The 14,440-nt window shown below is 41.5% G+C and overlaps 1 protein-coding gene across 1 annotated transcript in view; it reads left to right on the forward strand.

Annotated features, from left to right (window-relative positions):
* LOC145414531 (protein APCDD1-like) overlaps positions 1 to 10,308 on the forward strand; it is a 76,089-nt gene extending 65,781 nt beyond the window's left edge. The window contains exons 3-8 of the mRNA XM_080284051.1: positions 3,571 to 3,774; positions 4,566 to 4,650; positions 5,333 to 5,415; positions 5,802 to 6,009; positions 8,935 to 9,101; positions 9,696 to 10,308. Coding sequence (XP_080140177.1) covers positions 3,571 to 3,774; positions 4,566 to 4,650; positions 5,333 to 5,415; positions 5,802 to 6,009; positions 8,935 to 9,101; positions 9,696 to 10,308 — 1,360 coding nt within the window. The remainder of the gene's footprint in view (positions 1 to 3,570; positions 3,775 to 4,565; positions 4,651 to 5,332; positions 5,416 to 5,801; positions 6,010 to 8,934; positions 9,102 to 9,695) is intronic.
* The last annotated feature ends 4,132 nt before the right edge of the window (positions 10,309 to 14,440 follow it).

Consider the following 14,440-nt stretch of genomic DNA (forward strand, 5'->3'; position numbering starts at 1 on the left):
CAGTATATTCACGCTACCTCCATACATTTATATTCAACTTATAAGATTTTTTAGTACTGAACCGGTTAGTAAAGACTCTATTTAACTCTTCCTGTTAGAAAAACTCTCTCCAAAACAGAAAAAAAAAAAAATACCGTCTGAAGTCAGAGATAATTAAATGAAAAATATGAATTCAGAGTGAAGTGATCAACCCATTCATGACGTGAAAACAAAAATAATAATTACTTTATTCTTACTACCACCAGTCGATTTTCTTTGGATTCGGGGTTGTCATTCCTTAATAGTGAGTCTGATGGGACTTGTCACTGACCAATATTATAACCATTTCTATCCCTTGACTTTACTGTATGTTGTTCTTGCTGCCTTCAAACGATTTATTTAGCTTACGAGAGAATTTGGGGAGACCTGGAGGGGTTAGATACAAACTTCATTTTTCATATTTTACTTTTGCTACCTTTACACAATGCAATGAACTAACCACAGTGACATCACGGCCCTCACCCAAACCCCAAACCCCACACCCACATTTTTTTTTTTTTTTTTTATGTGACCGACTCTGGACATAGGCTTCACAGCCTGCTTTCAAGGCCCAGTAGTCCTCCTACCGTACACCTCTACATGTCACCACTTCGGCGCTAACACCCACAGTCCATACTGAATACATGCCAGGGCTGTCTCATACAGGACTGGTGTATTGGTATTAGCGGGGGTATTTTTACGACATGGCGGTTCGTCTGGTAGATCAGTAAAGTCTGACTTAATGAAATTCAAATCCTTAAACTGTTCCCTGCCCTAGCAGGATTTGAACCCGGGTCCGTTAGGACTGCAGGCCATCTCTCTACCGATTGAGCCACAGCCTCCCCACACCCACACCCATACCGACACTCCCACCCTAAACACACCCACACCCACAGCTACACTCCCACTCTCCCCACACACACATTCATACTTTCATTTCCACCCTCCCCACACCCACACCTACATCCAAACCTACACTCCTACCCTCCCCACCCCGAACACCAGAACCAACAATCACATCTACACTCCCACCCTCCCCACACCCACACCAAATCCCCACCCCCACACCCCCACCTACACTCTCACGCTCCCCACACCCACACCCAAACCCACACCAACATCCACCCTCCCCTTCACTTCCCTGTGGTGTAAACAGATCTAAGAATTACCACAAAACCCACTAGTACCGTCGACTAAAGTAAGAGACCAAAAAAGTGATCAGATCTGTTGATATGGCCTTCAAAGTGCAGATCAAAGCAACGGGGATAGAAAAATATACAAGATGGTTTGAACATGTCTCTCGGAAAGCTGAGGGTCTACATTTTTCGCACTCTCTACACGTGAATGGTGCACTGTTCTGGTCACTAAAATAGGGGAAAATATCACAAATTGGACCTCTCAGTCATCACCATCATCATCATCATCACCATCTACAAACAAGGAAAGAGAAAGCACAGCGTAGGGGTATTATCATCATCATCACCACCACCACCACAACCATCATCATCGTCGTAGTTATTACCATCATCATCCTATTTCCCATATACCGTATACACTGGATGGGAGAACTTGCTTCCAGATTATTTTTTTCAGCCTGGAGAAGAATTAGATAAAGCTTTCATTACCCTCTCATTACTTGGCGCTCTTCTATCCTGAATAAAAGCGTTTGGAGGGAATAATCATCATCATCATCATCATCAACATCATCCGTACCTTCTTTCCCATCCTAGGGCGGGGTGAGGAGTAGCAGCGTCCAGATAATAATAGTAATAATAACAATAAAATAATAATAATAATAATAAAATAATAATAATAATAATAATAATAATAATAATAATAAAGAGCTGGAGTACTTCGAAGACTTAATTATTAATTATGTCCATTTCGCTGGGCAATTTGTTGATAGTCCTACTTATTGTGCCTTCCTATATTAGTACTACTGGATCGGTGCTGGATAGGGACGCCTTCACACTATGGCACCGATATAGTAGTAGTAGTAGTAGTAGTAGCTGTAGTAGTAGTTGTTGCTGTTGTTGTTGCTGTAGCAGAAGTTGTTATATAAACATTCCTCAGCTCCCTTTTTCTGTCCCCTGAAATGAAGCGTAGTGAACTGCAAGAGAAGGACAGCTTCAGCCTGCAGTCCACCAGAATCACATCACTATGAGCCTGGGCTTCCCACTGCATGTATTAGTAGGAAATAAGGGTATGATGATAAAGATAATAATGGTGAAGAAGCATTTTTCTTGAGATTATAAGGACTGTTTGTAGCTTTTGCATATCTGTCAACGCTATACCGCGTTTTAGAGTAAGACTAACTGTTCGGTATTTCTTATTTAGGTGAGTCAATTTTGATCACCCACGAGGGTGGAACCAACGTGCTCTCTGATTGGAAATTGGGTATAGTCAAGCTACCCCTCTACTCCCCCTTCTTCTCCCGCTTTCTTCCCCCCATCCTACCCTCTCTCCCTTCCTACTATTCCTCTGCTCATCTGCGCCCCCATTCTCGCTCCATCAATCCACTTTCTCTTCTTTTCTCCACTTTCTTTTTTCCTTCTCTACACTTTCTCTTCTCTCCACTTTCTCTTCTCCTTCTCTCCACTTTCTCCTCCCCCTCTCTTTCTCTCCATTTTCTCTTCTCCTTCTCCACTTTCTCCACGCAGCCCCCCCTCTCTCTCCGTCCCTTCCCTTCTCCACCTCTCTCTTCCTCCTAACATTTTTCCCCTCTTCCCTCATCTTTCTCTCCCACTCCCCCTTACCTCCCTCCAACCCCTCAACCTTCTCCTTCTCAGTTTTAGAATTTTAGGCCACCACGACCTAGAATATGATGCGTGGGAATGGTCCAGTTCCCTCAGCTGAAAATAAATATATAACACTTTATTCTTGCTACTCAGACGAGTTTATTCAGTTTAAGAGTGTTCTCTCGTCTTCCAGTATTAAGAGAGAGAACAGGAATCTCACTTCTTGCTACCGCCAAAACAACCTGCTACCACTATATAATTTTATTTAGCTTAGGGCATATTTTCCGAATCGAGTGGGTTAGATGTAGCCTTCATCAGCCTAACACTTTCACAGAGATACATCTTAAGGTGAATAAAATGAGCTGGAGGTAGCAAAGATGAAAATACAAAAATTATCATCTCGTAGTGAAAGAGTTAACTCCTGCAGATGAATAACGACGTTTGTATCTTATTTTCGTTATCATCAGACGACTTCATTGGGCTTAAGCTAAACCCCCCACAGATAATGAATTAAGCCCTATGGTGAGAACTAGCAAGGAAGGAAACCCCCCGTGGACTAGCTAAGAGGCCTCTCATTATTTATACTCACGTCTCTCTCTCTCTCTCTCTCTCTCTCTCTCTCTCTCTCTCTTTCTCTCGCTCTCTGCATATATATATATATATATATATATATATATATACACACACACACACTCGAGTTATATATCTGCTGTATTAGTCATCTCTTATATTTCTATAACAAGGGTACTGTTCCTATCTGGTTTGGATCGTAAGGTCTGTTAGTTCTATCTAACGTTCTCTCTTCCCGGTACAGTTGCGAGTCCAGACCCGGTCCACGGTACGTGTTGCGGCGGTACAGCTTCAGAGGGGACGGTACACTGGAGGTACAGCTGCACCTGTACCACGATCCCTCCTGTACCCAAGCCACACACTCTCTGGAGGCTCGAGGTAACCTAACCCTTGGACGTCCATCGTGGGTCACAACAGGGGCTACGGAGGCGGAGTATACGCTGACAAGGTGAGTGATGGGGGATCGTATTCTCATCCTAATCTCCCTAACACCTAATCTTAAGCAATTCATTTTGCTTATTACAACTTATTTTGTTGTATGTTACATGAATCCCTCTAATCTCTTCCTGTGCTATTTATATTACACCTTGCAATCTTCTGTGCTATATAATTCCCTAACACTTCTTCGAAAGCAATTTATTTTGTTTCTTTGCTATAGAAACCCCTAACACCTTTCCTGGGCAATTTATATGACATACTACACCTTCATATCCTCTCCTGTACTATATAGATTAATAACACTTCTTCCAACGATATTTTTTCTGCTTATTACATCTTACTATCCGTTTGGTGCTGTATAAATCCCTAACACCTTTTCCTAAGCGATTCATTCTGCTTTTTACACCTTACTGTCCTGTTCGGTGTTGTATAAATTCCTAACGCCTCTTTCTAAGCGATTTATGTTGCTTATTGCATCTTACTATTCCTTCTACGTAATATAAACCCTTCAAACATTGCACCCATATCCAAAAATAAATCGCTAAGGAAGACGTGCTACGAAGTCACATTAACCAGCGAACAAAAACATAAACTATGGACGCAATTACATATTCTGATGCCAATAAAGAAAACAAACTAATTATACTGGGTGGAACGAGGAGAGAAAGGAGACAAGAGAGAGGACAAATTGTGTAAGAAAGTGTGAAAGGTTTCAGGTACAGTTTTGACGTTGAAGTCCATTAATGATATGTTTTTCTTCCCTCTTCTTCCCTGGCGTGCCCTACTCTGTATGTGGTAAAGAGTTGAAGTGGTTGCACACACCCATCGAGACGCAGCCCTGATTGCGGCTACCGTGAACACAACATGTCCGGGAAAAGTTACAAAGGTATGTACATATTTTTTTTTTTTAAATCTACAGCGCAAAATGTGACCTGTAACTAATTTCTATAGCAAGAGAGGGTAAGATTATTTTGGTGTGTGTGTGTGTGTGTGTGTGTGTGTGTGTGTGTGTGTGTGTGTGTGTGTGTGTGTGTGTGTGTGTGTGTGTGTGTGTGTGTGTGCGCGAGCGTGCGTGCGCGCGTATTGTGCTGATAACTTGTTTTACTTCTTATATTCTTTTTCTTGTTTCTGAGGGCCGTACTCTAGGTGGCACAGAAGACTTCGTTGCACATTTTCCTATGAGAATTATTTTGCAAATTGCACCTTATTATTAACGTATCATCATTATAATAGCAACATACAGTGCAAAATAAAAATATATCGATCACTTCACTAGCTATGAAAACCCCACAAGCCTTATCGCCTTGTGGCAGAGATGTTAATGGAGTTTATTTCTAAACCTCATTTCTACCTAACTTCTCTTCCTAGGATAAATATTGCATTTGGAGGTAGAAAGAAAAAACATAAAATTAGGCATCATCCAACTAATCCCCTTGTGGTCGGGACAACTCCAATACAGTACTCTATTCCGGTTAACTTTAAACATTCAACTGATCGAGTCACAAGTGCCTGAGAGTGTTAAGTGTTGTATACTAGTATGTAAGCCTTTTTATTCTCTCTCTACACAGCCCTGGAAACCCCACAAGCCATACACGGTCCTGGCCTACACCGAGACAGCCAACGAAGTCACCCAAGACGAGGATTGTTCAAAGTACTGTACGCTACTGTATTTAATAATTATGCTGAACTTAACTTGTGTCAGACTGATGGCTGATACTTTATTTTTATCTAGGGCAATTATTTACTCTACTGAGAATCGTTTATCGTCAAAAAACTAGTCAAAATCCCTTACTACTATTTCCGTGTCATATTCATTATTCATGTCTTTGTGTTTTATCTCGGACAATTACTAAATCTATGGAGACTCATTTACCGTAAAAAATCGTCAAAAACACAATAATATTTCCGCCCATTACTATTTTCTCCATTAACCATTTCACGGTCGGAATAACTAGTATTTTAGTCCAGCTAATGCCAGGTAGTTGTATTCAGCTGAGTGACTAACAGAAGCCTAAGAGTGTTAATTCTCCTGTCCAGGGGTCTAGGTGCGGCCTGGAATGAACTACAGCTGCTGAGGGTGGAGATCACACAGGAGGGAACGCAGATGAAAAAGCAAAAAGGGGCGCTGAAAGGAGAGAACTTGGTGCGTAAGGAACTGTTTCTCGGGGACCTGCACACAGACGTATCCAAACAAGACCTTTATCGACCTACAGGATACCAACAGCCTCTATTAAACTCCAAATACGTAAGTAGAAAAACATTTATTCAGCAACAGTCTGATTCTATTCATGTAGGTATCGTAAAGAGGATGGCCCATATATAACACTCCACTTCCACTCCCTAGGCGATTTCTCGTGCGTTGTGAGGAGGAGTCAGTCAATGTCATTTGTATCAAACCTACATCACTTATTCATTTCACATACCCACTGGCATAAGAACGCCCACGCTAGTTCACTAAGCCGTCCCCGTAACACATAAAATACTGCCACGAGGGATTTTAGTGGGTAGCTCTTTTCAGGGTCACCCTGTATAATTATGTATGCATGTTGATAAAATATCTTGTGAATACATGATCTGAGATTAAAACCGGTGCATAGTGTGTGTGTGTGTGTGTGTGTGTGTGTGTGTGTGTGTGTGTGTGTGTGTGTGTGTGTGTGTGTGTGTGTGTGTGTGTGTGTGTGTGCGTGCGTGTGTTTTCTTACGACGATCACATAATTTTACCCAGATTACTACAGTAATTAAATCACTGGTAAACTCAAATATAGTGTTTTACTTTTTATCTTGAAATCTCTGGATTCCGATACGTGAGATACAGATACAAATAGTAACACAGAGAGAGAGAGAGAGAGAGAGAGAGAGAGAGAGAGAGAGAGAGAGAGAGAGCGCACAGCCCCAAAGATGAGCAAATAATTCTGTCCATGGTTAGATAATCACGTATAGGAGTGCAGGACTTGTCTGAGAAAGTTACTCTATGTTAGGTTACAAAATATATTCACTTAATACACCACTACCATTACCATCATCACCACTGCCACCACCACCACCACCACCACCACCATCACCGCTGCCACCACCACCACCACTACTACTACTGCTACCACCACCACCACCACTACTACTACTATTGCTACCACCACCACCACCACCACTACTACTACTACTACAATTCAGGGCTGCAAGACACAAAACTGCAGATGGGAATGTCGTAAGGAGCATTCCTCACTGTTACCTGCATCATGCCTAACAGTGAGAAATGGACTGACCGGAACGTGACTAAATGAAACGAAGTGTTAATAATCCAACTTTAACTCCGACCTTAACGACAGAACAATTTGCGCCAGATTATATCCAATTCCGACAATGGTGTGGCGGGGTCCTTAGCTTGGTATACTAAACGTCAGAAATCACCACATATGTTCTAAAATCTGAAAAATACGCCGAAGTAATTCAGGAACATCTGATATACGCCGCGAGATCGTACCACAGACCTGTTTAAGCATGTAGATAGCTCGAGATACGTAACTGAAAGTAAATTAGGACTGAGGAACCAAACGGAAATATTCTAGAACCTGCTTAGATCACAGAGATATACACGTCAGTATACAGCACGCCACCAGAGTCCACGGATGATACGCCCTAAAGTGTGTGTGTGTGTGTGTGTGTGTGTGTGTGTGTGTGTGTGTGTGTGTGTGTGTGTACCAAAATCAGGTTCAGGGATGCTGTGACCCTATAAGGGTAGTGAGTCATGTGTCACGCCGGCTGCACGTCTTGTTGTTTGATAACAACCCACACACTCCCTAAAAAAGTGCTATACACATTCGTCCACCACCTCCTCCTCTCTTACGTATATAAAGTCAGACAAAAGTTGGCCTGCTATTCCACTGCATCTACTTCACACTTAGGGCACGTCCCTCACTTTCCTCCCTGTCGCATCATATCAATCAAATTTCTCTATGGCCAGAGTAACATACCAAGCCTCTCCCACCTTAGGAACTTCTAGCCAGGAGAGGAAAATGACAGGTAGATGGGACTAAATTTAGGCAACTTTTGACCATGACTGTGTGGTTGAGGAAACTAATTGTATTACACGCCTGGGATTTCAAACAACCCATACGACATGACCGCCCTTGCAACCAGCTTATATATTACATCATTAACAAGCCCAAATGACACTATCAGCATTTCATTAGACACTTTCCTCGTGAATTAAATGTGTTTCATTGAATCTGACATTTGAACTCATGCGACATTTTATAATTGCCCCAACAAATGCTGAATAATTTACTTCGCTTAAACGCATTTTCTATAAGCAACCATCAGAAATCAGACTATCTCAGGTGTAAGAAAAACCAAAATTTATGCTAACTCTCTACCCCTACAAGAAGAAGGCTTCGGATTTAATGCTTGTCGAATGCACAAGGGTAATTAGGGCAGATATATATTTTTTCTAAGTTCAGGTCTTCCCTTATAATACGGTACAAAGCAATCGAATTAACATCCATGTCACCATTTATACTGAACGGTGAAGAGAGACATGATGAAAAACTTTGTTTAATAAGCTGCCGGGATTTCAACTTAGGATTTTCTAGATGCAGGCTGAATGTGCCTACCATTACACAAGGAGTTGCCCAAAAGCCATGAGTCACGATAAACGAAGATATGTTGTTCAGTGTTACCGTGGTAGTTGTTTTTCCACACTGCAAACGTAGGTGTCATCACAACTTACCTCTCATGCAGTCAAGTCAGAGATAAAATAGCTGGGGTAAAAGAAGAGCTTAGAGTTGGCCGAAGCCGAACAAAGAGGAGGTCTAGAAAAGCATGTGTGCAGTGACATGACCACATGATTACGCGGTGTTGGTAAAGGACGCCTTCACACGGTGGCACCGATAATATCGGGCGGCTCCACCGCCCGTTTTTACATACGTTCCTGAGTCCCTTCCCTATCTTCCGAAAAGGGGAGTGGTGGCCTGCAGAGGGGTAACCAGTTTGTCGTCCACGATAAACGTTAATTTTTCTATTTCTTGTCGGCAAAAAGGCGAGTGCAGTGTGTGTGTAATGAACGTCCTTGACGATTCTATCCAGGTTGATGATGACTATGATAATGATATGATGATGCCAGTAGCAATACTAACACTTTTAAGTTGATCTTCTTACCATTTCTTGCCGGCAGAAAGGAGTATGCAGCGTGTGTGGGGCAGTGACTCGCAGTAGCCAACGCAGTCCTCCTCACCTGCACACCGCCCCCTCCCTTCCCCTTCTATTGGTGGGTGCATGGGCCTCAAACCGATGCGAAACGAGGCCCTATGGAATGTTTCTGACTCGGCTTCTTGTTTTCAGGTAGGGAATATGACAAGGATATCTGAAAACAGGAAAAAATCGGCATTGTAAACGATTAAGTTAGGATATGCTGAGAGAGAGAGAGAGAGAGAGAGAGAGAGAGAGAGAGAGAGAGGGAAGGAGGATACTTTCTCTTTCTCTCTCTCAACCACTATGAAAGAAGACCCTATAGAATATTCGTTACTTACGGTAGCTACTTTTTTGGGGGGTAAGTAATAAGGATAACCTGGAAATCAGAATAATGCAGGAATAATTTGTTGTATTAAAAAACGGGTTAGGAGAAACAAACTGAGGTGATCTGGTCATGTGGAGAGCACGGTGAGTGAAACACTAACTAGGAGAATGTATGTGAGTGAGGTGGAGGGAGGGGGGGGGGACGGGAAGACCGAGGATGAGATGCAGGGATGAAATAGAAAGGTATATGAGAGGAGGTGTAAGCACGGGGAAGGGAAGCGAAATGGCAGGGGACAGGGATAAAGATACGATACTGTGAGAGACAAAGATATGATGATGATGATGATGATGATTAGTGATAGTGATGATGGTGAGGATGACTGATGATGATGATGATCAAGATGATTTCTTTTCTTACAGACACGGCAACGAATGGAGCCAAACTCTACACTACTACCATGACCCCGACTGCTCTCGCCCCTCCTTCACTCTGCATGCAAGTGGTACTCACTCGCCCTCAACACACACACAGTCCGCGCAACGCACTCAACCTGTGGACGCCCACGCACACGATTTCAACGTCACACGCCTCCTGTTAACGCCAGAGGATGCTTACTTAGCCACCGCTCTCAATTTCTATAACGTCAAGGAATGCGGCGTGCGTGGAAAATGGATTGTGAATAAACCACAAGATGTAACGCCTACGGGTGGTTGTAGCGCTGTAGGCGTTAGAGTGCCCGTAGTTGAACACGAGATCATACGAACCGGCGTAGATGAGGGTGGAATAGTCTGGTTACAGCTGGGTCAGACACCCACTAATACCAAACTCCTTAGTGGTTCACACAGACCTTCCAGTTGGGGTCCGCCACTTCAAGCCTGTCTGGTCCACCGCCCACGCAACTCTCCCGCCCACAATAATCATCTCAGGCCTATGGTGGGCGCCCGTACAGCTTCAGGTGCCCACAAGTCACCATCAGCCGCTCATACGCTCATCCTGACAGCCGTAATTCTCCTGGTTTTGCTGTATCAGTAAACCAAGGGATGTTTCCTGAATTACACGTTAAAATACGAACTGCACATCAGAGAAAAACTAATACATTTAAAGGTACAGTACAGTAGCTCTTTCTATCCAAAATGCATGGAAGCTAAAATTAAGTCGCCACCGTCATAATGGCAACATGAGCACTCAGAAAGCAGATACAGTACCTCCGCAATGGCAGTGGCCTATCATCTCCCTTTTTGATCTTGACCGCTGACCATTTTACCCCAAATTTACTCACTTGTTCCTCAACCATTATTCCAAATTTGGTGCTAGTCCATCCAGTAGTGTTCAGTACTATTGATAACAGACAGACAGACAGAGAGACAAACTGAACCTATAGACAACCTTCTTGGAGGACGAAATAAACTTGCCACTGTCTTCAAAAACCAACAGTGTTTATTTCGGGCCTCCAGCCACACTATGAAATGTAATACGTCTTAATTTATTTATCTGTATATACAAGGGTTATATTCTGGGTGACAATGGAGATTTCGTAACACTTCTTCATTAGATATTTATTTTTCACATTAATCTTCAGTATCCTTTTATACGTTACTGATGCAAACTACAAGTACCGGTATGTTGATATTAAAACAATGTAAATATAATCAAAAGAATACTAAGATGTAATATACAAAATAAATCGCTTAGCCGGAGATGTTACGAAAACGCTGAAGTCACTCAGAATACGACCATTAAAGATTCGAATTTTCCGATCTTAAGTTCAATAACACTACTCTCGTCTACCAGAGTATCTCGCGTCTTCTCCTCTGTTGTCACGAACATTCCATTTAGACAGTAATGATGAACAGTTTGATATTTTTGCAGTGAAAACTTTTTTTTTTTTTTTTTTTTTTTTGGTACTTTGGAATGCATAAACAGGCACACATTGGCCTTGCAGGTTTCGTAACAGCTCTTCCACGGCAATTAATTTGAACATGACACCCTAATACGAACTGTATTTACGAACTGTAAGTAAATGGATATAAAATACAAGATAATCTATACGCCAATATTACGATGTGAAAACGGAGACTAAATCACCAAGAAAGGGGTGCTTGCCAAGAAAAATGAAAGGGTACATTTATGAGGAAAATTAATTCTACAAGCTACTTCTCCTATACCCTGTTCACATTAGTTTGGTCTAAAACTGCCGTCTCTCCCCAGTGAATGCTGAGCTGTAAGACGAAATTAACATTCAAATACACTGCTAGTCACGATGAATGGCTTTGGAAAGGATGTAGAGACATTATTGTCTTATGCTGCCACTGAGCCACAGAAGATATAGTGCAAAATATTAATGTTAGCAATAATGTTAAAATAACTGCCTGTATTGTCAAACTTTATACCGGTATCAATTTGGCTTTTTTCCCCGAGTGTAGATAATATGGGTCGTATCTAAGTTTAAGGACTCAGTAACATCTCTTCCTTAGCGACTAACCTGCACATAACACCTCAGTATCATCTTTTTCGTTACTGATGAAAACTATGTCCGTATTGGAGCGATATAAATAGCGGGCAGGAGAACACTGAGGTGTATTATGAGAATTACATAGCTAAGAAAGAGGTGAAGTCTCCCATGTCATCCTGAATACTGCTTAAATACTGAGTATTTGAGGCTTTTAAGTGTCCGACTATGGCCATAATCTTGCCTCTCCGTTGCCCGAGGTCCAGCAGTCCTCCTACGTGCAACTGATGGCATATACACCTTCATATGTCACCACATGGACACTAATACCCATCGTCCATACCGAATACGTGCTAGGATTGTCTCCTTCAGGATTGGTGTGATGGCATTAGCGTGGGTGTATTATGGCAAGTCGGTGGGTCTTGTGTGTGATCAGTAAAGTCAGGATTCGATCCCGCGTCCTGTCAAACAAGAGATCGCTTCTCTAACCACTCGAATAATGAGTGAAAGGACTTGCAGACATTTTTCGTATGCCACTCTGAACACAAATGCCCCACAAATATCTGTTTCATTTTTTGCCAATATAAAAAGGGAGAATATGATGATAATGATGCTGATGATGATTATGATAAATGGTGTTACTTATGGCAGGGATGATAACAATATGAAAAGAACAGCGATAACGACAATATAATAACGGTAATAAAACAATGATAATAATAATAATAATAATAATAATAATACAGTAAAAATAATAATCTTAGATGCCCACCAATAGCATTCAACCTCTTCAGCTCGATGGCTCTTATTTTTTTTTTTTAACCCCCTGGCGATTTTATTCAACGTAGGAAAGAATGTCTTTTATCAAGGGGGTTCATAAATTCTATATCTAATCCTTCAAGTTCGACAATGTCTCTCCTAAACTGAATAAAATCGTCAGGAGATCGCAAGGGCAGAGTGGAAAATACGTTATCGTACTAAATTTCTATCCAGAATGCGTACTTTTAACAATATTCTTGCTTTCCTCAGATGACTTTCTTCAGCGATGGGGAGACTTTTCGAACTGGAGAGGTTACATGTAGCCTTCATTAACCAGTCACTACCAGAGGACCCTCCACAAGCTTAATAAAATCGTCCGGTGGTTGCGAGAATCCAAAATACCGTACATCATCGCGTTGACGGGATGCTGTCCTATCTCTTGATCTTGCCAGCAGCACCGATGGAACATTATTCATACAATTTCTTGGGCTTAAGTCGTATACAGGATCGTTTATCAATACACTTATCACTCTTACAGCTTCCAAACACTTCATAATCAGACGAGTGAATATTGTTAATCTGTGTATGACATCACATATTCACACTTTTATCTTTCTTCATAAAATTGGCATACACTTCATAACCAAATTAAAATGAAAATTTTAGTGGGAAAAAAAAAAAAAAAAAGACAGGCACCTTAGTCACGAATCTTCTCCATTCTGATGTGTGTTTATATTTCTATCTTCACTTATACAATGACAGCATTTTTCACCCAAACTAGATTTAATAATAACATGAAAAATGCGACCTAACAATATTATTAACAACAATAATCAAGTGCTATGGAGACATCGTAAAAATTAGTTAAGCCTTTAGGAATACTTGTCCTGGTCTCCTTTTCACCTACCTCAGTCTATAACAAAATATATTCAGACCATATGACCTTTTAAGACGCTTTTGTTAATACTTTAATTATTTTTTAACTTTCTGCGTCCAGGTGATTCAATTCAGCTTAGGAAATACCTTTAGAGCTAGAGAATTCACTGTAGATTTAGCCTTCAGTTACTCATTTAATATACGGTAAAACGCTTCCCCATAAGTAACATAAAATCATGTAAAATGCAAACAAGAATATTATCGAACGTTACCACACGGAAGAAAGTAACGCTTCCCTCCTGAGATATATGGCAATTCCTGTTGTTAACCTTTATGTATTGTGCGTCGGCTTAACAATTACACTTAAATATACGGATGTGGTCAATACCGCTTTTATATCTACACATGTCATCAGTATATCATCATGAGATCCTGGAGAGGGTGCGAACTTTGAGAACACATGAAAGGACATACTAATGCACCTTTAATTATGTCCCTCCGAGGGTGAGACTGAAGCCAGCTCAGGAGAATCAACGGTAGACGCACGCTCCCAACCCGAAAGTATGAGACGCTAGGCAATGTTCAAGCGAGAAAATTACACCCACCTGCGGAAATGTTATTTATCGGGAAGATTCAAGAATTTCCGCCCGACTTGAGCCCTCTTCAGGTATGCACACAGAAGGAATGGAAAGGAAGACTTGACACGGTGGTAGCTATACCCTGCCCGGTTAAAAAACGTCTGTCAGTTTCCTCTCAATCCCCCCAAAAGAAGAATGGTGGACTGTATATGAGGGGCAACTTCAGTCTGCAGTCCACCGGGTGAGAGCTCATAATGAGCCTGAAGCGACAAAAACAACGACTCTACTGTACTCACACTTTTAGAGGGTTCAAGTCAGGCCAAAACTTATCTTCCTAATAAACGATTCCATAGTTTGGGGTATATCTCTTCGATCTGAAGATATATATGAAAAGTTAATTATGCAGGAACTTTTTGCGTTCTGAACTAATTTCGAGACTACAAAAGAACTGTTAACCACAAATGTGCATGTGCTTCAATTAAGTACTTTTGTGTGTAAACTC

The sequence above is a fragment of the Coenobita brevimanus genome, chromosome 100, assembly GCF_032717465.1.
Source record: "Coenobita brevimanus isolate Jiangsu-jjx chromosome 100, ASM3271746v2, whole genome shotgun sequence".
NCBI classification, from domain to species: domain Eukaryota; kingdom Metazoa; phylum Arthropoda; class Malacostraca; order Decapoda; family Coenobitidae; genus Coenobita; species Coenobita brevimanus.